General features: G+C 42.5%; 1 protein-coding gene across 3 annotated transcripts in view; it reads right to left on the bottom strand.

Annotated features, from left to right (window-relative positions):
- Window positions 1–22856, bottom strand: part of ttf2 (transcription termination factor, RNA polymerase II) — a 51262-nt gene that overhangs the window by 25331 nt on the left and 3075 nt on the right. For all 3 annotated transcript variants that reach the window (XR_010964416.1, XM_067992945.1, XM_067992946.1), the window contains exons 2-8: window positions 16258–16369; window positions 11470–11556; window positions 10729–10795; window positions 9183–10268; window positions 7617–7743; window positions 6615–6779; window positions 1975–2132 (exon numbers count right to left, since the gene is read on the bottom strand). Coding sequence is in view for 2 of the 3 variants with exons in the window: in XM_067992945.1 (XP_067849046.1) it covers window positions 1975–2132; window positions 6615–6779; window positions 7617–7743; window positions 9183–10268; window positions 10729–10795; window positions 11470–11556; window positions 16258–16369 (1802 nt within the window). In the remaining variant the exon portion in view is untranslated. The remainder of the gene's footprint in view (window positions 1–1974; window positions 2133–6614; window positions 6780–7616; window positions 7744–9182; window positions 10269–10728; window positions 10796–11469; window positions 11557–16257; window positions 16370–22856) is intronic.

The raw sequence follows: 22856 nt of genomic DNA, 5'->3' as shown, positions 1-22856 counted from the left end.
CAGCAGCGTATGAAAGATCACCGTATGTAGCACAGGCAACAAGGGCTTATTGTTATGATCCCTGGATCACGCTATAGTTTAACTAGATATTGGATAGTAAAGATGTTCTCCATATCATAGAAGACGCGAGGTCTGCTTACGGACATGACTTAAGACCAGAAGAAAATCTACTATAGACCTATGAATTTGTAACACTGACTTTACCACTTTATAGGCCTATTTTATAACTCGTACTTCAAAGTCTTTTATTGGATTTATAGTTTAAACAAAAGCAATGGATAGAATTCTAATTCCATTTGAATGTGATGAGGACTGATAGCATCATGGTCTGAGCAAACTTTGTATAGCCTCCTAATGTCAGTCCACAAGTGATGCTTTTTGAAGGCGGTCAATCGAGTCAGTATTGTACTGTCATTACTCAAACAAACTTAAGGCGGATTTACTACAGCTCTTGTATAGCTACCACAAAAATTATCCTCTTTATGTACTGATTAATTGAAATTCTTGAATAAAGGGAGTGTATGTCATAGATGGGGGTGGGGGTGGGGAGGTGTCATGAAAAAAAGAATTCTACTGTATTCTCAAAATAGAATCTTGAAATGAAACAGTTACAATGTCTTTAGTAAAGCTCATTCTACAGAAAGTTGGCAATGCAATACAACAGCGATGCCAATTTACCATATTTAGTACAGAGCCCATTTACAAAGTTCCATTACTGCCTACACTGACTTTTTTTGTAAAATCCAGCTGTCCAGATTTTCCCGTTTGTCCTAAATTTCAAATTTGGGCAGATGGAATTTACTGAAAACTTTGGAAGTCTCTGTATTAAATATAGAAAAGTTGCCAACCCGCTTACAAAACTACCACATAATTGAGCTTCTGATAATGACATGTATGGAAAGTTTATAACTACCATCCATACCCCACAAGCCTATTGCTTGTTAACATCCATGAACTTTAATAATATACACAGATTTACAGTCACTTCAGCTTTTAAGTTGTTGTGTTTACCCCCTCATTGGCACATAAATCTTCCATTACTGCCTACGATGACCACCATGGCTGCTGACTTGTGCTGGGTATCATAACTTTTGAGGGAGAAAATCTCCTTCCTGGTGTGTGACACAGGTTGAGGTTTATAATAGTATTGGCTGACAGGAAGAAATGTAATTTTTCAGTATAATCCTGTCATTTTACATGATTGCAAAACTGGTGTTGGCTAACATTATTGATAGGAGATAACTGAAAAGATATATATATTTTTTTACTTTCCATCTTTTGAAGACCCTTATCAAATAAGTAATTTCAAAAATTACGTGGAAATATTTTACAACTCTAATTTATGACATTTAAAGTTTGAAAGCCTATAAAAGAATTCTGCAGAAGTTTCAGAAATTACATACCCTACATATTCTGAAAGCAGCAAGGAATTCAGCACTCCATTTACTTATACTGATATCAACAAACATACATTTTGGAAACAAGGCTTTGTTATGCGTAACTGCAGCAGGTGTGGGAAACAACAAACACTTCATTTAACCAAAAGCAAAATACTGTGGATGCTGGAAATCTGAAATAAAAACAGAAAATGCTGGAAATACTCAGCAGGTCATGCAGCATCTGTGGAGAAAGAAACAGTTACCGTTTCAGGTTCATTTAGGCTATTTCTAGAAGGACAAAACATTTTCTCTCACTATCACACAATCCTCTTTAGCTGCAAAGTGGGCCTATCCAGACAACTCTATAACTATTATCAATGGCCCCATAATATCTACTCACAAGGCGTACATGCAAAAGAGGTAGATGGATCCCTGACTGAGAACTGATCAAACCCATCCCATCCCTGCCAAGCAGCTTTAAAGGACTGAACCACATGGCTGAGAATATCAGGGCATCACCAAAATCAATTCCAAATGGAAAAAGTACACCAAGCTGCAAATTTAAACAGAACAATATAATCTAATTTACAATTACCTTGAGATATGGTGGATCTTCAGCCTCATCAGATGTATCTGGGCAAGACTCCAATGATTTGTGGAGTTGGTCAATGGCCTCACTGGTCATGTTCTTGACGGTGCGGAGTCGATCCTCTGTCATTCGTCCTCCGTATAGGTTTTGCTGCTGAGAATTTGCTGAAATTAAGAGAAATAAATAATTCACAATTCTCAAAGCGATTTCCATTCCTTGTGGGATTAGAGGAATCAAGAATGGGCAACTTTAAAACACTTTACAATCTGTACTTAAAAACAAAATTTGGACTTGAAATCCCCATTGTTTGCATATAGGACAGTCAAATTCCTCTGTCTTCCCCACATAATTTGCTTCTTTCACATTTCTAATAAAATGAGCCATTTTATCTCAATTTCATCTAACCTTGTTTTAAACTGTGGCAGCAAAATAGAAACATGGACAGTTACGGCACAGAAGGAGGCCTTTCGGCCCATCGTACCTATGTCAGCCGAAAAGGAGCCATCCAGCTTAATCCCACTTTCCAGCACTTGGTTCGTAGCCCTGTAGGTTACAGCACTTCAAATGCTCATCCAAGTACTTTTTAAATGAGTTGAAGGTTTCTGCCTCTACCACCCTTTCAGGCAGTGAGTTCCAGACCCCCACCGCCCTCTGGCTGAAAAGATTTCTCCTCAGCTCCCCTCTAATCCTTCGACCAATTACTTTAAATCTATGCCCCCTGGTCACTGGCCCCTCTGCTAAGGGAAACAGGTCCTCCCTATCCACTCTATCTAGTCCCGTCATAATTTTATATACCTCAATTAAATCTCCCCTCAGCCTCCTTTGTTCCAAAGAAAACAATCCCAGCCTATCCAATCTGTTCTCGTGGCTAAAATTCTCCAGCCCTGGCAACATCCTTGTAAATCTCCTCTGTACCCTCTCTAGTATAATCACATCTTTCCTGTAATGTGGTGACCAGAACTGTACGCAGTACTCAAGTTTTGGCCTAACCAATGTTTTATACAGTTCTAGCATAACCTCCCTGGGAAACGGCTGACCATCATTCCACTCAAAGACAACACTTGTAGAGGGCAAGATGGGTCCATGCGACAAATTGTTCAAACTTATCCCAACTATACCAGGCAGAACAAAAGAAAGTTTATCTGCCCTGCGGCATATTGAGGAAAAATGAAAAGAAAACTTCTCCTGACTTGTGATTATACCATAAAGAATTTTTTGTTTAAAATATTTTTAAATAATTGAAGTTGTATTTGAATGTTGAGCGAGGAATGGGAGGGGGGGGGTGTGGGTGGAGACACAGTGTGTGGTTCAATCAAAGAATAACATCAACATAAATTAGTTGCATCGAATACTCAACTCTTTACACATAATATCAAAAAAGTGTTATAGAGTGGGAACCTCAAATGACAAAAGTGTGGGGGAGGGGAAAGGAAGAAACACAATAGTAAATTTAAATATCAGAACACTCTCCACACAACACAAGTTCAATACCAAGCTCAAGTTTAAATTTGCTAGGAAGTTCAGATTCTACCACAGATCTTGAAATAAACAAGAGATCCATTAGAGCAAGACCAGACTTTTACGACACCTTGCATTTCTAAAGAACTCATGTCTCAAAGCACTTTACTTTAAGGAGCACTAAACAGAGAATGTCGAGCGGCTGGGGGCAAAAATGGAGAGGATTAGGGTTGGGGGAACAAAGGCATGGCTAAGGAGAAGTTTTGAGGAGGTGTATGAAAGCAAGGAAGGGGCTGGCAAGGCAGAAGGAACTGGGCAAGAGGTTCCAAAGGACAGGAGTGGGTGACGAAGAGAATCCTGGTGTTAGAGAGTAGAGAATGCACATGGGGATGTAAGGCAAGAGGAGCATAAAAGTAGAGTGTGTGAAGCCAAGGAGTTACTTGAAAGTAAGGACCACATTCTGACACCTATCAAAACATATAAAACACTGATCTCATCGAAACATATAAAATTCTAACAGGACTAGACAGATTAGTTGCTGGGAGGATGTTCCCGAAGGCTGGGGAGTCCAGAACCAGGGGTCACAGTCTCAGGATACGGGGTATGCCATTTAGAACCGAGATGAGGAGAAATTTCTTCACTCAGAGGGTGGTGAACCTGTGGAATTCTCTACCACAGAAGGCAGTGGAGGCCAAATCATTAGATGTATTCAAGAAGGAGATAGATATGTTTCTTAATGCTAAAGGGATCAAGGGATATGGGGAAAAAGCGGGAACAGGGCACTGAGTGAGACGATCAGCCATGATCATTTTGAATGGCGGAGCAGGCCCGAAGGGCCGAATGGCCTACTCTTGCTCCTATTTTCTATGTTTCTAGTTCCTTGTATAGAATTTTTCCTATCAGCCTCAGATATGCATCTATAGCGGAACCTTTATTATCTGCCATAGTGGAGGAGCCCCCTGTGGACAATAGAAATTGGTAGATAATTCCAGAGTATGGTACGACTGCTACACTACAAATAACAAAAGAAATTATATGGCTTTATTCAACAGAGACAAGGAGATGAAATATATATAAAAGCTGAGCAGTGAACTGATGCCGCTCACAAGGCAGTATTTTGCAATAATTCTTACAAGTAATTGGAAAAGCAGATAACTGGAGTCTGGATAATAGAGGTGCTATCAAACGTGGAAAAGGAAATGTGAACAGCTACACAGCCTCTAATGGTGGATTTTGTGATAGAACGGTACTGCTGCCTACAGGGTCCACAGCCTTAATTTTGAGACCCACTACTCTGCGAGACAGACCAATTTATAAAGAGCCTACCTTTGCAAGTACATTATTTACAATTCTACATCTGCACAGAGAGCTGATAAAACTTGCTAGGTCACTAGCACAATTCTTCAGGAATTCCAAGCACCCAGCGGCAATTTTTAATTTCCAGCAGCCATCACCAAATGGATTTTGTTTCAAATATATTCACTTTGTGAAAAGTGCAAAATGGCATCAGTAGCAGTCAAGATGTTTTCAGTCTGTGGCATTCTAACTCAGTGTTGTCCAATACATTCGCCACTAGCCACTTGTTACGAAGGAGATTAGTAAATTAAAAAAAAGAGTAATAGACCGTTGTTGGGCTTGTGATCTCAACACTTATATTCGTATATCGTATGCATGAGTACTTTAGCCTTTTTTGATCGTTGTATGTGCTTTACTTCCTTGGTTATTACTTATTGGCTATCTGCTAAAATGGTGTGCAACTTGACCACTTGGAATATCTGCTCCAGGTCAGCAGGAAAAACAAGCCCAACCAATTACGAGCAGCTCCAACTGAGTTACGAATCGAGAGCAGGGGTGGGACTGACACATCCTGTTGTGTAAGTCAACATTTGAAGCGATCAGGCGGAGGAAGTCAAAGTACTGCTCACAACTGCTGGACAAAAATCTAGAAGCTGCACAAAGATGTTGTGTGTCTAATAAATTCATGCCAGAATTCCGAACTATGATGAATGAGAAAGACTGCACAGTTTCACACAATGATGGTAGATAATATACACCTAAAGTAAATTTACCTGCATTGTGTGCAAGGCATTTTCCACTACAATTAGTGCATGTGGCTAAAATGGTGTTGCCGTAGTCACGCAGGTGGCTAGTCAGCGATTTCTATTGGACAACACTGTTCTAACTGAAGAATTAAAAAAGCAAAGAGAAGATAAAGATAAAAAGGTAACATTGTTCAATACCAATACTGGTTTTCTGGCAGGAATAACTGTGTGGCTGTATGGTTTGGAACTGCTAAATTGAATTCCCATTACCATTGCCTGCAGGGGTATTGATCTGAAGTATTAACGGTATTAGCCACCTGACAGTAATTACAATTTAGTAGCAGGATTTCAAACCGTCTTGCAATGCAGCACAGAAGGATTCTTAGAATCTTACAGCTCAGAAGGAAGATTCTGACATTTAAAAAACAGACTATAATATTTATTTTTCAGGACAGCAGTTGATAAGGTGAAATATAATATTCCTAGCAACATTCCTCCAAGGTAAATAGTGGTGTAATTTTTTTTTTAAAACTAAAGCACAATTGCACCTTATTTATAATTGTGAAGAAGCTGAAGCATTGCTAAAATCCATTATGTTCTTATTTGGATTCAACTGAGCAATAAGAGTTTTCAATCCACAATTAAAGTTTACATTAAGTTGTTTCTCTATATAATGTTTGCTGTGGGGTGGTTTACATGACCAAAATCCAGTTGAGGGGTTTAGTCATATCTGAGCCTGAGAGATAAAGGAGCATCAAAATGTTGTCTGGTCTAATATCCAAAGAAAGCTATGAGCTGATTTGAGACATAATTACTAGGAGTTTAATGGGGACAAAAAGAAGAAACCAGCAGTTGATTGCCAAAAAGAACAACTTGTCCAGGGCAAGTTGAAGAACAGAAGGTATCATACTCTGGCACAAACTGATGTTGAATGGTCCTTAAATGCTTTTAAAAGAGAATTAGACAGTTGCACGAAAAAGAGGAATATTAAAAGGCATGGGAAACCAGCAGCAGCGGGAATAGGCAAGATGGCCCAGAGGAAAAAAACATCAGCACTGACTTGATGGGCCGAATGGCCTGTTTTTGTGCTGTAACATTCTGTGATTCTAATTGTTCTTAAAAGAATGCTTTCTTGTGATATTTTACCTCTGTACACCTGGTTATAAAAGTGACTTGACCCCAGCGAAGAAGCATCATTGAAACGTGAAGTTGTTGCATCAGATCTGGGACCCTGATCGGGTATAGGTTTATTTAATAAGATGGTGCCACTTTTATCGAAGGGATTGGTCTGGCTGTTTGTTGCTTCCTCTCCTAGAGAGTAGACAGTGTTAGAATTTGAGTTCAATTATCCTTATAGCTTCACTGGCAGTACATGTCAGTTTGTACGTAAACCCATGATTACCAACTTGGCTTCCACTAACGAAGTACCTGGCCTCAGCGAAGTACCTTGCTTGATGGCTTCATTGAGATTAGATGTACAAATTGTGTAGGAATTCACATCATATAATTTCACAGCAGAGCATCTTGGTGCTTAGGAGTCTCTAACCTCCTGGATCTTGCTGAGGGTAAATTTACAAGTCCACGCTGCCAGCTCAAACTCAGTCTGGTTGGAAAATCGTGGATAGAATGCACCCAAATTTCCAGTTTGCGCTGCCAGGAAACACTTCTTCACACAAAGGGCAGTGGAAATCTGGAACTCTCTCCCCCAAAAAGCTATTGAGGTAAATTGAGATTAATAAGACTTTTGTTAGGCAAGGGTATCAATGGTTACGAAACCAAGGCAGGTAAATGGAGTTAAGATTCAGATCAGCCATGATCTAACTGAATGGCAGAACATGCTCGAGGGGCTGAATGACCTACTCCTGTTCTTATGTTCAAGTGGGTGAAGCTCCCTGCTGGCAGGATGAACTCATAAACTGATGCCCATTATGTGTAGACTGCAGAATTTGGAATTCAAAAGAAGTAACAAACTTATTCTTTTGGTGGAATCAATTCTAAAATTAAAAATCAGAAGGCTCAGCAATGATTCATCCAAGATGATTAGATTTAAATTAACACAGTATAAAAAAGCTCCGGTAACTTTGAAAATGTCCTGCTCACCCATTCAAGAAAATCTAGTCATTAATTTTAGCGAGCTCAACATAGTACCTTTCTCCTTTTCATCTGTAGCAGACAAGCACAGTGCACCGAGAGCATCCTCCAGGTCTTTGACCTGATTTATTAACCTCTGACCTTTATCAGGGAGGGCAGCAACATTCACTGTTCGCAGAGTATTCTGAAAAATTAAATATTTAGACATGAAAACGGCAATACTGACAAGCATTATTATTCCTATCATTTTTCTTCCTAAATTTAAACAGGAAGTATTTATTTCCGGTTGGCCAATCACGAATGTAGCAAATTGTGTTACTGAATTATCAAAACAGGCATGTTACGAATTTAACAGAATGTAACAAATTGATAACTAACCAGTATAGAGAGAATTACACGCCATTTGAAACCCACCTTGGAATTAATAGCAGTTAGCATACCAATTGGCGTTGCAGTTCCAAAGTCACCATTCCTACCTCTCAAACCAGAAAGCAGAAGATCTGCTTACCAGATTTTAATGTAAGTCGACTGTGCCGACTTCAATCAGATGGTAAAGTCAACTCTCAGCCATTCTGCTAGATGGAGGACTCCCAGTTAGAAGCAAGGCAGGTTAACGTCGACATTGGTACATTTGCAACCCTACACTTATACTGATTAACAAAGAAGTGATATTAAAAATCAGCTAGAGATATGTCCACACCCAAGTTACTTCACCATCCTGATTGAAGGGGAAGCATGTGTGATGGTTGTCATGTCAACAGATGATAAACAAAGAAAGATGGGAAATAGGAATTACAAAAATTAACATTTTCTAATATTCCTTGATTTAAGAATTCAGTGGATTATTTCTGATATTTCCCTATAATTAAAGCTATTCTATAAACACAGAATAGTATTAATACAAAATTGAATCCTCCAGGTTCCCCCAGTTCAAAATAACAAGATTTTCACATAATTTATGTTGAACATGAAAATATCCATTCATAAAACTATCTGCAGTATACTGAAATGCTCCTATTTTGAATAGGTCCGTGTGTATGAGAAAAAATATGGTTTCAGAACAAATCAGTTTAAAAAATATACAATTTTTAAAAACTTTACATCACCTGTTTTATGTGCCACCTTCCTTTTGCTTTTGAGAAGAATCTTTCTACAATTGTGGATTCCTACATTAACCTCATCAACACTGCAGATGAAATTTAAACTCAGATTGTATTCCCAGTAACATAATATATCTATAGTCTGTGCACTTAATTCCCTACCTGAGATCATTTATTGATAAAATACTATCTACAGGATGTGCTGCAGCAAGTCGCCAGGTACATGGAAACACCATCGCCTCCATGATCCCCTCCAAGTCACACACCATCCTGACTTGGACTATATTGCTATTCTTTCATTGTCACTGGCTCAAACTCCTGTAATTCCCTACCCAACAGCATTTCGGGAGTACCTTCACCACATGGAGTGCAACTGTTCAAAAAGGCCCACCACCACCTTCTCAAGGGCAACTAGGGATGAGCAATAAGTGCTAGCCTTGCCAGCAATGCCCACATCCCAAAGAATGATAAAAATCACATAATATCACTGTCCCTTTATGTTCCCTCTGCTCATGACTGTTACCTTTTTCTGTTTAAGTTGAGCAGTCAGCTGGTTGTGCAGTGCCACAGCTTTCTTGGTTTCCACAGGGGCTGAGGCATACTCAAATCCAGGAAAGGTTGTGATTGTTCTCTGTCCATTACTTATATTTGGTTTCTTCGTAGCTGCTGTCTGCTTGGATGCTGACTGACTGCTGGGCATACTTTGCTCTAATGTGGTATGGCTGTTTTCTCCTCCAATACTAACAGGTGCCTCAGCCTGAATTTGTCCATATGATTTACTTTCCTCATTTATTTTCCTATTTGAATCAGTGCTATATGTAGAAAGAACTGAACAGCGTCCAGTAGCACTGTGTTCAACTATGGCTCCTTGTGTCTGTTCTGAGAGGTTTTCCTGAGTATTTTTTGGTTGGGTCTGTCGGGGTATCCTGGTCATACAGCATTTTTGAGTGGTACTTGACTTTTCATTTTCACAACTACATTCATTTTTATTGCTTGATGCTTGTCTGTCCTTTAGTTGTTCCCCTTCCAAGTGTGCACTGCCGATGGTTGCAGCATTTCCGTTGTGTGATGAGCGCTTAGATAATTCTTTATGAACATGCTCTTTCTCAGATCCTAATTGCACTTCATTCTTCTCTTTTGTCTGGGATGGCTTTGATAATTTTCCTTTGTCAGGTGTCATGGAGCCTAATGGTTTTAAACATGGTAAACTGTGACCTTTCTCCTTTCTGCTAGATTCAGTTCTGGCATCACACTTAAGCTGATGAATTGCTTCTTTTTGGGACTCGGAGTCCTTAACAGCAAGTTTTTTAGCCTCACCAGATAACTTTTCCTTGATCTTGAATCCATCATGAGACTTCTTCGCTACCTCATCACTTACTGGCAAACCATTCAACTTCAACGTCTCGCCTACATCCTCATTATGCTTCTTGTTTCTTTCAGACTCAGTCTCTTCGCTAGTACAGCTATCAGTGGCAACTTTCCACATTGATGGCTTCGCATTCTCACTTGGAACTCGGAAAGGATTTCGTTCTTGCTTCTTAAGATGGTGGGGCTGCCCTGCAACATGATGGGCATTTCTTTCGGTTGATGACAGCTTTGAATTTGGTTCCTGAAAAACAGAAATATTAACAAGTAATATTTCTTGGGCATGTCCAAAAAATGAACGCATATTGGAGAGAATCTACTTTTTATTAAAAATGAAAAGCTGCACCTTATGTGAAAACCCAGCTGAATAAATCCATGTGGAATATAATATCTGTATCTTTTCTTATTAAAGTGAGGAGTGTCAGTGCTGGGGGAACATTTTTCCATTTCTGCATCTCGTGCAAGCATCAAATGCTCTCTGTTCAGACAGCAGAGTTGATGTGCAGGTAACGTTTTTAAATCTATTTTTATCCAGTACCTTATTTTAACACCAGTCCAAAAATGCAATATTAAGAACCACAACTCCTTAAAATAATGATACTCCATGCCTTTAGTTTCTGGTGTTAATATAATGGGTTATCAACATTACAACATCTTAACTACTGCCAAATGCTATAGTACAAACTTCTATCAAATATCCATACCTGCCAGGGCACATTTCCACACCATTTCAGTTTATCTGCCTTCCCTTTCACACAGCGATAATATAACCTACAGGAAGAGCATAAGACAAACATTACAAATCAAAATCGATTGCAAATGCTGTGCCTCAATCACACTTTCATTATTCCTGCTCTGGGAGGGAAATTATTAAATTTCCTTCCAATTAGCGAACATATGCTTTCATATCATAGGCTCTATGTATGGAAGAAGACAGAACCAATTCCAGTGATGGAGCTACCTGCTGTGCTATGCACACAAGAGTGATTCTATCATGGAACCACAGAGAGAAAACAATTTTTATGGTGCTTTGTTGGAGTAATTCACAATGACAAGAATGTCTTGACAGTGTTTATTTAAATTATGTCCTCTGGCTGAATGGCCAAACTTAGAAATTAGAAAAGGCTATGCATCACATCCAGCTCACTCCACTGGGAAAAGAGATCATATCCATAGGATAGAAAGATCCAAATCCTGGTATGAACAAGAAACTATGCTGGCCTACTAGGTAAATGCGTCTCAGCCACTAGAACAAGTTTCAAGATGCAAAGCTATAAGAAAAATGCGCAAGTACTAACATCCCAATGTAAAAATGACATCATTCTCCCACTCTCCTGCCCCTCAGGATAAGAAACACAAAAGGATTCAGTATCATGTTGATTTCATTGCTCATTATGGGAAATATCAAGTGGAGTTGCTTACACAATAGGAATAGTAAATCATACCGATAAGACTGGGTGTCTGATTTTCTAGAGATTGCCTGAAGTTCTACAATTGAGTCTTCGTGTACCAGGCAGTGAGACACAGGAATACTGGGAAAGAAAGACAATAGAGTGACTTAGTGCAGAAAACATATAGCCATTACAGTAACTGTTAGTGGGAGCCGCAGTATCAGAGGAAACAGGGGGTAACTAAAAATAAATGCTCTAAATGAAACTACTTCACCAAAAATTTACTTATAGTCCCAACTGAGGGCGTGGTAGGAGCATTATATTTGGCTTTGTATATGTGCAGCATTCATGATGTAACTGTCACTATTTTTAAATAAAGATGAATTTTGATGCTACAATTGAAAGAAAGAACTTACATTTATCCAGCACTGGTGCTTTTTGGGATTTCTGACCAGTTCGCCATGGGAGTATCTTAGTTTAATTCATGTTAAAAATGCTACTATTTAGTTAACTCCAGAGGATAAGGATGAGGTTGGGGAGAGGGGGGAGGAAATGTGTATTAAAGCTATGTAGACAATTTTTTTTTGTCGGTTTCCCGTCCAACTGACTGGCCTGAACGACAGGCAGGTCTCAGTCGGATGGGAGACCAGCCAGGGAGAGGATGTGTTCAGGTAAGTCTGCAGGTAAGTCTTTGTTTGTATGGATGCCAGGGGGGGGGGGCGTGCGCGCACAGGAGGCACGGAGATCGCGAGTCATGGGGGGAGGGATCGGGGGTCCGTCACCGGGGGAGGGGTGCTGTCAGGATCAGGGGTCATCGCAGGGGTCCACGATCGTTGAGGGGGAGGATTGGGGTTGGGGATCCGCGATCCTTAGGGGGTCAGTGCAGGTAGGCTTGTTGGGCCTGGGGGAAGCACTGCTGCTCCTCCGGGCTCACAAGCTGTGCCTTTCTAGGCACCTACCTGTTAGTCTCGGGCCTTCTCACCTCCTTTCACGAGGCGTGAAACAGAAGGCCTGGGAATCCCAGCCCCCCTGGGGTTGCAATCGGGAAGTCCAGAAAAATGTAGGCCCGAAGCCACCTTGAAAGATTTAAAGGCCCGACCCACCTCCTAGGAGCAGGTTGGTCACCTGCCCCTCTTCCCACCCTAGTGAAAACCGGAAATGTCCGGGTTGGAGGCGGGTCTGAAATGGTAGCAATTTTCAATGCCCCCCCACCCCCAACCCTCCTGCTTTTCACAGTTAAAATTGAGCCCATTATGTCAAGATGGTCCCTTTCATTCTGAGACTAGCAGGAGACAGATTTCTAGGGACACACACCCGGGGGTGTGGAGGGTACGGTAATAGGCTTGATCAGCAGCTCTGGCCCACTCAAGACAGGGGGAGGGATCGGGAATCAAACCCCAACTTCATGTGGGTTAGGAAACAAGAGAATAAAGACCCATGTGCTGGTCAATCAGTTGGTGAGGTCTGCTGAGAGGGAAGCCAGTAAGGTCCAGGCAGGTCACCTTTAAGAAGAAAGCCAACCTTGGCTTAGATAGCTGGCTAGGTTCCAGAGAAAAAAGACTAAGAAAAGTAATTTTTTTCAGCCTGCTAACAAGCAACAGTGGATCTTTATCCTCTTGTTGGGGCTTGATTCCCGATCCCTCCCCATCTCGAGTGGGCCAGAGGTGCTGACCAAGCCTATTACCGTACCCTCCACACACCTGGGTGTGTGTCCCTAGAAACTATCTACTACTATTCTCAGAATGAATGGGACCATCTTGACATAACGGGCCCGATATTACCATGGCGTCGGGGGGTCGATTGGGCGCGTGGGTAACGCGCCCGGTGAAATCAGTCTGCTCCGCGCACAATCGCAGGCTGATTGGATCCACTTACCTGATCTTCTGGGTTTCCCACTGCTAAGCTGGCGAGGTGAGTAAGTGCAGGAAAGATGAGGATGAGGTTTGAGTGGGTGTGAGGAGTGATGTGACGGAGTAGTGTGACAGAGCATGCGCAGTAAGGTCTGTCAGCTGGAGGAGCGCTATTTAAAGGGGCAGTCCTCCACTGACTGATGCTGCAAGAAATAGGAAATATTACAGCATGGAGCAGCCCAGGGGGAAGGCTGCTCCCAGATTAATGATGCCTCACTCCAGCTCTTATTGGATGGGGTGAGGAGGAGGGGGAGGACAGAGATCTTTCCCCCGGCGGGCGGGAGGAAGCGGCCTGCCTCTGCCACCAAGAAGGCAGGGGAGGTCACCAGCACCACTAACATATCACGCACCTGCATACAGTGCAGGAGGCGCTGCAACGGCCTAAGTAGGTCAGCCAAAGTGAGTACGCTTACTCATTCCCCTACACTCTGTCTGCCACATCACCGCCCCCACCCCACATCTCCTTCTGCACAGCCAACACTACTCTGTCACATCACCCCTCACACCCACTCAAATCTAATCCTCATCTTACCTGCACTTACTCACCTCGCCAGTACTCAGCCCGCCACTACCACCCAACCCAATCTTCTTACAATCTCATGGCTCTATCTCATACTCACCCTCTCATGCATCTCTTTCACAGTCAGCCTCACTCAACCTGCCACTACCTGTGCTGCAGCCACAGGGCATGCATCATATATGTGCAGTAGGAAGCGTAAGGCAAACGTGTCATAAGCATGAAGGGGATGCACAAGGGTGTTTCAGGGTTTGTCATGGTTTTTACTTATATTTAATTTCTGATCAACTCACATTACATATTATATTGGCACCACTACTGCCATGTCTTTGCGAATCTTGTCTGGTTTGTGCAATAATGCCCTTTCCTGAGGATCGCAATGAAGACCCACAACTGATGCCACCCATTGTGTCACTGCAGAGTGGGTGTAGGTGTATTTGCAGGGCTCTTTTGTGCAGACGACTGAGAGACGTTGGTGATGTCCCCGGTGGCACCCTGGAAGGATGCGGAGGAGAAGTTGTTGAGGGCAGTGGTGACTTTGACAGCGACAGGTAAGAAGATGGTGCTCGGGCCAGCCGGGAGCAGCTCGGCATGAAGGAGGCTGCAGATGTCCACGACTACATGTCGAGTGACTCTGAGCCTCCGTGTGCACTGCTGCTCAGAGAGGTCCAGGAAGCTGAGCCCCGGTCTGTGGACCCTGTGGCGAGGGTAGTGCCCTCTGCGACGCATCTCTCTCTGTGGTTGCCCTCCCTCCTGCTGTGCAGATGGATGTGTCACAGCACTGTGTTGTGGAGCTCCACGTGTCAGAGGTGGACGGCGTGGCCGACGAGGCTGGTGATGCTGTTCGTCCTCCGAGGAGGTCATGACTGCAGCTACGGCGGCCCCCATCCGGAAGATGTACATTTGAGGGGGTCCGCAAGGTAGGTAAATGTGTCTGGACACCGGGGTAAGTGTGCAAGTTGGTGAATTTTATTGTTAGGGGGAGGGTGGTGGAGGCCAAACTTTGTCCAAAGTGACAGAGTGGCCTCCTGCAATGAGTGAGGGTCTCCCCCCACACCTGTCAAATGGACCTTTGCAGCTGCCACAGGCTGATGGCTGCAACAAGTCCATTTCAACTGGAAGTGTTTCCCCCAGTACGGGAAACAGTCCTAGTTGTTTGCAAAATCCCACCCCTCCTAAAATATCATGTTAATCAGGTCTCTAAACGACCTGAAATACCTAAATAAATACCTTAAGTGGCACCCCACTGGCTTTAATTGCCGGCGGGAGTCCCACATGCGGGGGCTGCGCGCGCATGTGAGCACGTCAATGGGAAACCCTGAAGTGGGCGGGTTGGAACCGCGCTCCCGACCCGCCCCGGGAATCCCCGATTTTCGCAGCCCCCCGCCACCAACGCACCCGATCGCGGGTGCTAAAATCGAGCCCAATGAGTCTGGGATGAGTTTATTGACTCTTACTGCCTCAGCTTAAAGTGGTATGCAAATAGCAATATTCCACAAATTTGTCTACATAGCTTTAATACATCCCACCCACCAACCTCACCCTTATCATCTGGAGTTAACTAAATAGTAGCATTTTGTTAATCACGAGACAGGAACTAAAATGAGATAGATTAAGGTGAAATTTGATTAGACCTGTTACTCTGTATGCTCACTTGCTGTCTGTAAAATAAAGCATCTTAGTGATTCATATCTGACTTCTTCTCACTAAAGTATTTCTCAGTCCATCAACTGAAAGACTGGGAAATGGCACATGCAAAAGTCTCTATCTGGTTCGGATCACAAAGGGGTCCTATTGTTACACCCCCAGGTTATGCTATTGTATAATTAGATATAGACATGTCCCTAAACACAAGACGTGGGAACCGCTCACAGGAATAACCAGCACCGCTGAACCCGAGAGAATATTTTAGGCAGATCTGAAATTTGTAACAAGCGTCTTTCACATCCTCGGGACATCCCAAAGTGCTTTACAGTACAGACACTGCTTGAAGTACAGACACTGTTGTTTTATCGGCAAATGTGGCAGACAATTTGCAAAGTGTCCCAAACATCAATGAGATAAATGACCAGTTAATCGGTTTTTCATGATGTTAGTTAAGGGATAAATGTTGGTCAGGGCACCTGGAAAATTTCCCCTATTTTCTAAATCACTACAGGGCCTTGAAATGGTCACAGGCACAAATGTTCTGACCAATGACAGAAGTTTGTATGGTGCTTAAATTCACTAAATTTTCAGTTACAGTATTGCCAACACTTGCAACCTGCGAATCTCCACATTGCTTGGCTCCAAAAATTTCTAACTGGATTCTAAAGATTGCATCTTTGAGTAAAATGTATCAACTCAAAAATTTCTCAACAAAACATAACTCCTACTTCCTCCTCTATATTGTGATCCAGAACAAGCAATACATACTCAGCAAGCTGCGTGAATGCACACGGTGAGCTATGCTGGTTTCCGCACAGATAGAAACTCTTTCCTTTGGTGGCTCCATCTCTCACTCCTGTCTTCAGCAAACACAAGGTTCCTGCAAGAAACACGAGAACACACACAATCAAGAAAAGAGTTAGAGTGAAGACATGAAAAAGACTTCCATTTATATAGCACCTTTCACGACCTCAGGACGTCCCAAAGCGCTTCACAGCCAATTAAGGACTTTTGAAGTGTTGTCAATATTGTAATGTAGGAACCATGGCAGGCAATTTGCACAGAGCAAGGTCCCACAAACAGCAATGTGATAATGACCAGATAATCTGTTTTGTTTGGTGAAGTTGGTTGAGGGATAAATATTGGCAATGACACCAGGAAGAACTCCCCTGCTATTCTTCGAACAATGCCATGAGATCTTTTACGTCCACCTGAGAGGGCAGACGGACCTCGTTTTAACGTCTCATTCGAAAGATGGCACCTCCGACAGTGCAGCATCTCCTTCTAGATTTTGTGCTCTAGTCTTTGGAGTGGAACTTGAACCCACAGCCTTCTGACTCAGGAGGCAAGAGTGCTAGCACTGAGCAATGGCTGACAATTACAAGGTGCAGCATATGCTTCTTAAAGAAATTTAAATAAGAATTCATTCATTTTAATAGACTATACTGCTTTGAAGGCACATTTCATTCAGTTGCACTATTAAAGTATTTTAAATCAACCAAAACAGCACTGACAAGTTTGAAATCAAGTCAGCACTGAAACATAAAAAGCACTCATGTATAACTTTCAGACTCACTGCACCTGGTTGGAACATCACATGTAATTCTAAAATCTAAAATCTGCTTCTGTTTGAATCAAAACATGTAAATTCTTTACTCCAAACTTTTACATACTTGAGTCCTTGTACTTACTGCACTTCCTACATATTGGGCTGGATTTTGTTGTAAAAATAACGGTGAGGATAACAGCGCTCACCGTTATTTATGTGCAAATCGGACAGTAACTTCCAGCAACCGTACATGCGCAGTTAAACGCGGAAATCTGGAAGTTGTCCGAGATGCCCTACTCCTCCAAAAAGCTGTGCGAAAACGGCATCTCGCAGTCTGACTCACCATTCAAATACATTGGACAACGTGAAGTTCCTGTACTTACCTCATAGATACAAACTAAACTCGCCAAAAAAAATTAGGGCTTGTCCATTCCAGTATAAGTACCCTTTTAATGGTGTGGTAAGTCTTAATTACTGCCAAACAACCTCTCTGGCACTGAAAATTTACTTTTACAAGTGTGGAGTCTCATTCCTTCAGCTTTTAATTATTGTTGGACATTTCTTTTTTTTTAAAAAGTTCTTACCTTTTCTTGCTGTCTCTTAATCCAATCTTTCTTTCCTTCTCTTTATTTTGCTTTCTGTACCTGATTTGATATTGAATTTACTATTCTCACTTGCACTTCCTGGTTCAGTCTCTCTGCTGCTCATTAATGATTCTTCAATCTGATTGGTTAAGGAGGCACACAGTTGCTTGTCCTGTTCACACAGGTCCTAGATGCCCTGTAGAGGGTGCCGTGCTGAATGGGTCTCTAACTTACAGTAACTTGCCGTGCAAGCCTAATGAAGGGCTGGCGCTTTTGTTCGCCGCTCACAGCAAAATCCAGCCTATTGTACCTACAGACAATAGTTCCAACCTTTTATTGGATCCAGCAACAAAGCTTCAGTGCTTTCCTGAACTAGTGATTGCTAATCGATGTCTTCTCTAACTTTCCCACTGGCCCAGAACATCGTGGCTTTCTTTTTCCTGGAAACTAAACTCAAACAATTAAATTCCTCTTTCGCCAGATTAGTGAAGTAATTTCAGTAACACGGCACACTTACTGCACTATGTTCACAAGCAGGGAACCCCCTGTACAAGTGTTTTACAAACCATCCGCAACAGATTCATGTGCTGACGAAGCACAGTAAGCACACTTTGTTCTGTAACACTTGTCTAGAGAAATACCACTAGAAATAAAAATCCTATACAACAGCTACAGCATCACTGTGACAAAACTAATATCACAAAGCAATTTAGACTAGTTTCTCTCAGATTAGAAATATTAATTCCAGTTGAAAATACATATCTCCACTCATTGTATTCCAGTTAACCAGTCAGCCTATGGCCATAAAATCATTCAACATGGGGGGGGGGCCATAAAATATTCTCTGGCAGACAATTTAAAACGTTAAAAACCATTAACTTTTGTCAACTGGGGCTTTGCGATCTTAATTTCAAGTCAAATGTACACGGGTAAGGATACTATAATAACTGAAAGGGTGATGTAGTGAAAGTGTTGCACTATCCTTTCACTTCTAGGACCTGGGTTAGAATCCAGCCCAAAATAATGGCCGAGTCTCCTCTCTAGCTGTAAGGGTTCCAAGTGTTTCAGTCTCAACACAATTCCCAAGAGCATGTGCTTACTACAGAAAACTACCTACAATTTGGTTGATATTTCACATGTGGACCTTTCATCAGAATTTCAGATGAAGGGTCCACACCTGAAATGTTATCTCGTCTGCTCTTTCCTGCCTGACAATAACTTGCATTCATAGATCATCTTTAACAGAAAAATAGCCCAAGTGGATTCACAGGTAAGTCAGCAAATTAAAAACCTGCAGTTTCCAGCATTTTGTTTTTGTTTCAGGTTTCCACAATCTAGCTTTTTGTCTACATATGACAAACCTAGAAAGGCTATAATGGCAGCTGGTGTGATAAATGAAAAATTTGCAATGTTATGGAGGACGGGTGGAAGGGAAGGTTGGAGTTAAGATACTAGTTGTAGCAGAGTAGAAGGGCACCCATATTATATCTGAATCAGAAAGTTTGCATTTATATAGCACATTTCAAGCATTACCTTTGAAGAGCAGTCACAGCTGTTACATAAACAAACTCAGCAAGATCACACAAACGGAAAATAAAATGAATGACCAGTTAATCTATTTTTTGGTGGTGGTGGTTGAGGAACGAACGTGGCCAGCACATGGAGTACTCCCTGCCCTTCATAAGAAACATATGAAATAGGAGCAGGAGTAGGCCACACAGCCCGTCATGCATGCTCCGCCATTCATTAAGATCATGGCTGATCTTCGACCTCAACTCCACTTTCCTGCCCGATCCCCATATCCCTTCATTCCCATTGAGTCCAAAAATCTATCGATCTCAGTCTTGAATATACTCAATGACTATGCATCCACAGCCCTCTGGGGTAGAGAATTCCAAATATTCACAACCCTCTGAGTGAAGAAATTCCTCCTCATCTCAGTCCTAAATGTCTTATCCTGAGACTATGCCCCCTGGTTCTAGACTTTCTAGCCAGGGGAAACAACCTCTCAGCCTCTGCCCTATCAAGCCCTCTAAGAATCTTACATGTTTTAATTAGATCACCTCTCTTCTAAACTCCAGAGAGTATGGGCCCATTCTACTTAATCTTTCCTCATAGGACAACCCTCTCATCCCAGAAATCAATCTAGTGAACCTTCGTTGCACCTCTAAGACAAGTATATCCTTCCTTAGGTAAAAGCAGCGGGAAACAGTGAGAGCGGAGCGGGGATAAAAACAGGACGGAGTGAGAGCAAGAGTAAGAGTTTACCAGAGCGGCAGGAAACAGTGAGAGAGGAGTGGGGATGAAAGCAGCGTAGAGTGAGAGCAAGAGTTCACTAGAGCGGCAGGAAACAGCGAGAGCGGAGCGGGGATAAAAACAGCGCAGAGCGAGGGCGAGAGTTCACCAGAGCGGTGGGAAATAGTGAGAGTGGAGTGGGGATAAAAACAGCGCTGAGAGAGAGTGACAGTTCACCAGAGCGGTGGGAAACAGAGAGTGGAGCGGGGATAAAAACAGCGCAGAGCGAGGGCGAGAGTTCACCAGAGCGGTGGGAAATAGTGAGAGTGGAGCGGGGATAAAAACAGCGCTGAGAGAGAGTGAGAGTTCACCAGAGCGGTGGGAAACAGAGAGTGGAGCGGGGATAAAAACAGCAGCGAGCAAGAGCGAGAGTTCACCAGAGCGGTGCGAAATAGTGAGAGCGAGAGTTCACTAGAGTGGCAGGAAACAGTGAGAGCGGAGTGGGGATAAAAACAGTGCAGAGTGAGAGTTCACCAGAGTGGCGGGAAACAGTGAGAGTGGAGCCGGGATAAAAACAGTGCAGAGTGAGAGTTCACTAGAGCGGTGGGAAACAGTGAGAGTGGAGCCGGGATAAAAACAGTGCAGAGTGAGAGTGAGAGTTCACTAGAGCGGTGGAAAACAGTGAGAGCGGAGCGGGGATAAAAACAGCGAAGCGAGAGTGAGAGTTCACTAGAAAAGAGCCGACCGACCGCTTTCTGATAAAAATCAAAGAATGACGTCACAGGTAAAGCAGGTGGGTGATTGGTGGTGAATATTTCTTTTTCTTAGGACTGTGAGCTAAGTTACAGTAAAACCATATAGCATATAAATTAATAATTAACTAAACTTAATTAAATAAATTAAACGAGGTTAGTACTTAGATCAAAATTATAAATAATTTGATTGACAGTGACATAATTAATTAAATAAATACTATAGATATGGCAGGGCAGGAGATGTGTTGCAGCTGCAACATGTGGGAGCTACTGGGCAGTATTGTCCGGGGCGACCACGTCTGCAGCTTGAGGAACTTTGGCTCAGAGTTGAGGAGCTGGAGTCCGTGCTGCAGGCTTTGCAATACATCAGGGAGGGAGAAAGTTACCTGGACACTTTGTTCCAGGAGGTAGTCACCCCCTTTAGACTAAATACTTTAGATTTGGCCCGTGGTCAGGGACAGGAGAGTGTGACTGCGAGTGAGGCAGGTACGGGGATCCAGGAGGTACCACTGGAGGAGCCTTAGCCCTTGTACTTGTCTAACAGTTACAAGGTTCTTGCAAGTTGTGTGGACGAGAGCAAGAACTGCAGGGAGGATGAACAAACTGACCACGGCACCATGGTACAGGAGGCCATGCAAGTGGGGGGGGGGGGGGGGGGGGGAGTAAAAAGGAAGGTGGTAGTATAGGCAATAGTATAATTAGGGGGATAGATACTGTTCTCTGCAGCCAAGAGCGTGAGTCCCGAAGGCTCTGTTGCCTACCCGGTGCCAGGGTTAAGGACATCTCCTCCGGGCCAGAGGGGAACTTGGAGTGGGAGGATCCAGTTGTAGTGGTCCACGTAGGTACCAGCAACATAGGTAAGACTAAGAAAGAGGTTCTGCTGAGTGAGTTTGAGCAGCTAGGGACTAAATTAAAAAGCAGAACCACAAAGGTAATAATCTCTGTATCAGTACTGGCACCAGTACTGGGGAAAGAGAGAGCTGTTCCATCAAGACGGGCTTCGCCTGAACCATACTGGGGCCAGTATTCTGGCGAATCGAATAACTAGGGCTGTAGATAGGGCTTTAAAATAAATGGGGGTGGGCGGAAAAGAGTTCAGGTGGGGAGAAATTTAGAATGTTGAAGAGAAAGGACAAGGAAGTAGTACAGGGCAGAGATAGGGGTAATGATAACCAGAGTGTGACAGGGACAGAGCGAACAAACATAAGAGTGCACCAGCAAATGGGGTCAGAGTAGGAAAAAAATGGTAAAAAGGCAGAATTAAAGGTTCTTTATCTGAATACGCACAGCATTTGTAATAAGATAGATGAATTGACAGCAGAAATAGAAACAAATGGGTATGATCTCGTTGCCATTACAGAGACGTGGTAGCAAGGTGACCAAGGTTTGGAACTGAATATTCAGGGCTATCTGACATTTCGGAAGGATAGGAAGAAAGGAAAAGATGGTAGGGTAGCTCTGTTAATAAAGAATGAAATGAGTACAATAGTGAGAAATGATCTTGGCTCAGAAGATCAAGATGTAGAATCAATCTGGGTGGAGGTAAGAAATTGCAAGGGTAAGAAATCACTGGTGGGGATAGTCTATAGGCCCCTTAGCAGTAGCTACACCAGAGGGCAAAATATAAATCAAAAAATAATGGGGGCCTGTAAAAAAGGTAATGCAATAATCATGGGTGATTTTAACTTTCATATAGATGGAATAAATCAAATTGGCAAAAGTAGCCCTTAAGATGAGTTCATAGAGTGTATTTGGGACTGTTTCTTAGAACAATATGTTTTGGAACCAACCAGGGAACAGGCCATTTTAGATCTAGTAATGGGTAATGAGACAGGATTAATTAATGACCTCAAAGTAAAGGATCCTTTAGGAAACAGCGATCATAAGAAGATAGAATTTCACATCCAGTTTGAGTGAGGATTTTGGATCTGAAACTACTGTATTAAACCTAAATAAGGGCAGTTACAATGTCATGAGGACAGAGTTGGCTAAAGTGGACCGGGAAAACAGATTAGAAGGTATGACAGTGGATAAGCAGCGGCAGACATTTAAAAAGATATTTTATGACTCTCAACAAAAATATATCCCAGTAAGGAGGAAAGACTCCACGAGAAGGGTGTACAATGGCTAATTAAGGAAGTTAAGGATGGTATCAAGTTAAAAGAAAAGGCATACAACGTGGCAAAGATGAGTGGTAAGCCCGAAGATTTGGAAAATTTTAGAAATTAGCAAAGAAGGGCTAAA

The sequence above is a fragment of the Heptranchias perlo genome, chromosome 11, assembly GCF_035084215.1.
Source record: "Heptranchias perlo isolate sHepPer1 chromosome 11, sHepPer1.hap1, whole genome shotgun sequence".
Lineage (NCBI taxonomy): Eukaryota > Metazoa > Chordata > Chondrichthyes > Hexanchiformes > Hexanchidae > Heptranchias > Heptranchias perlo.
Note: the sequence above shows the minus strand (reverse complement) of the source record. Positions and strands in the feature narration are given on the sequence as shown.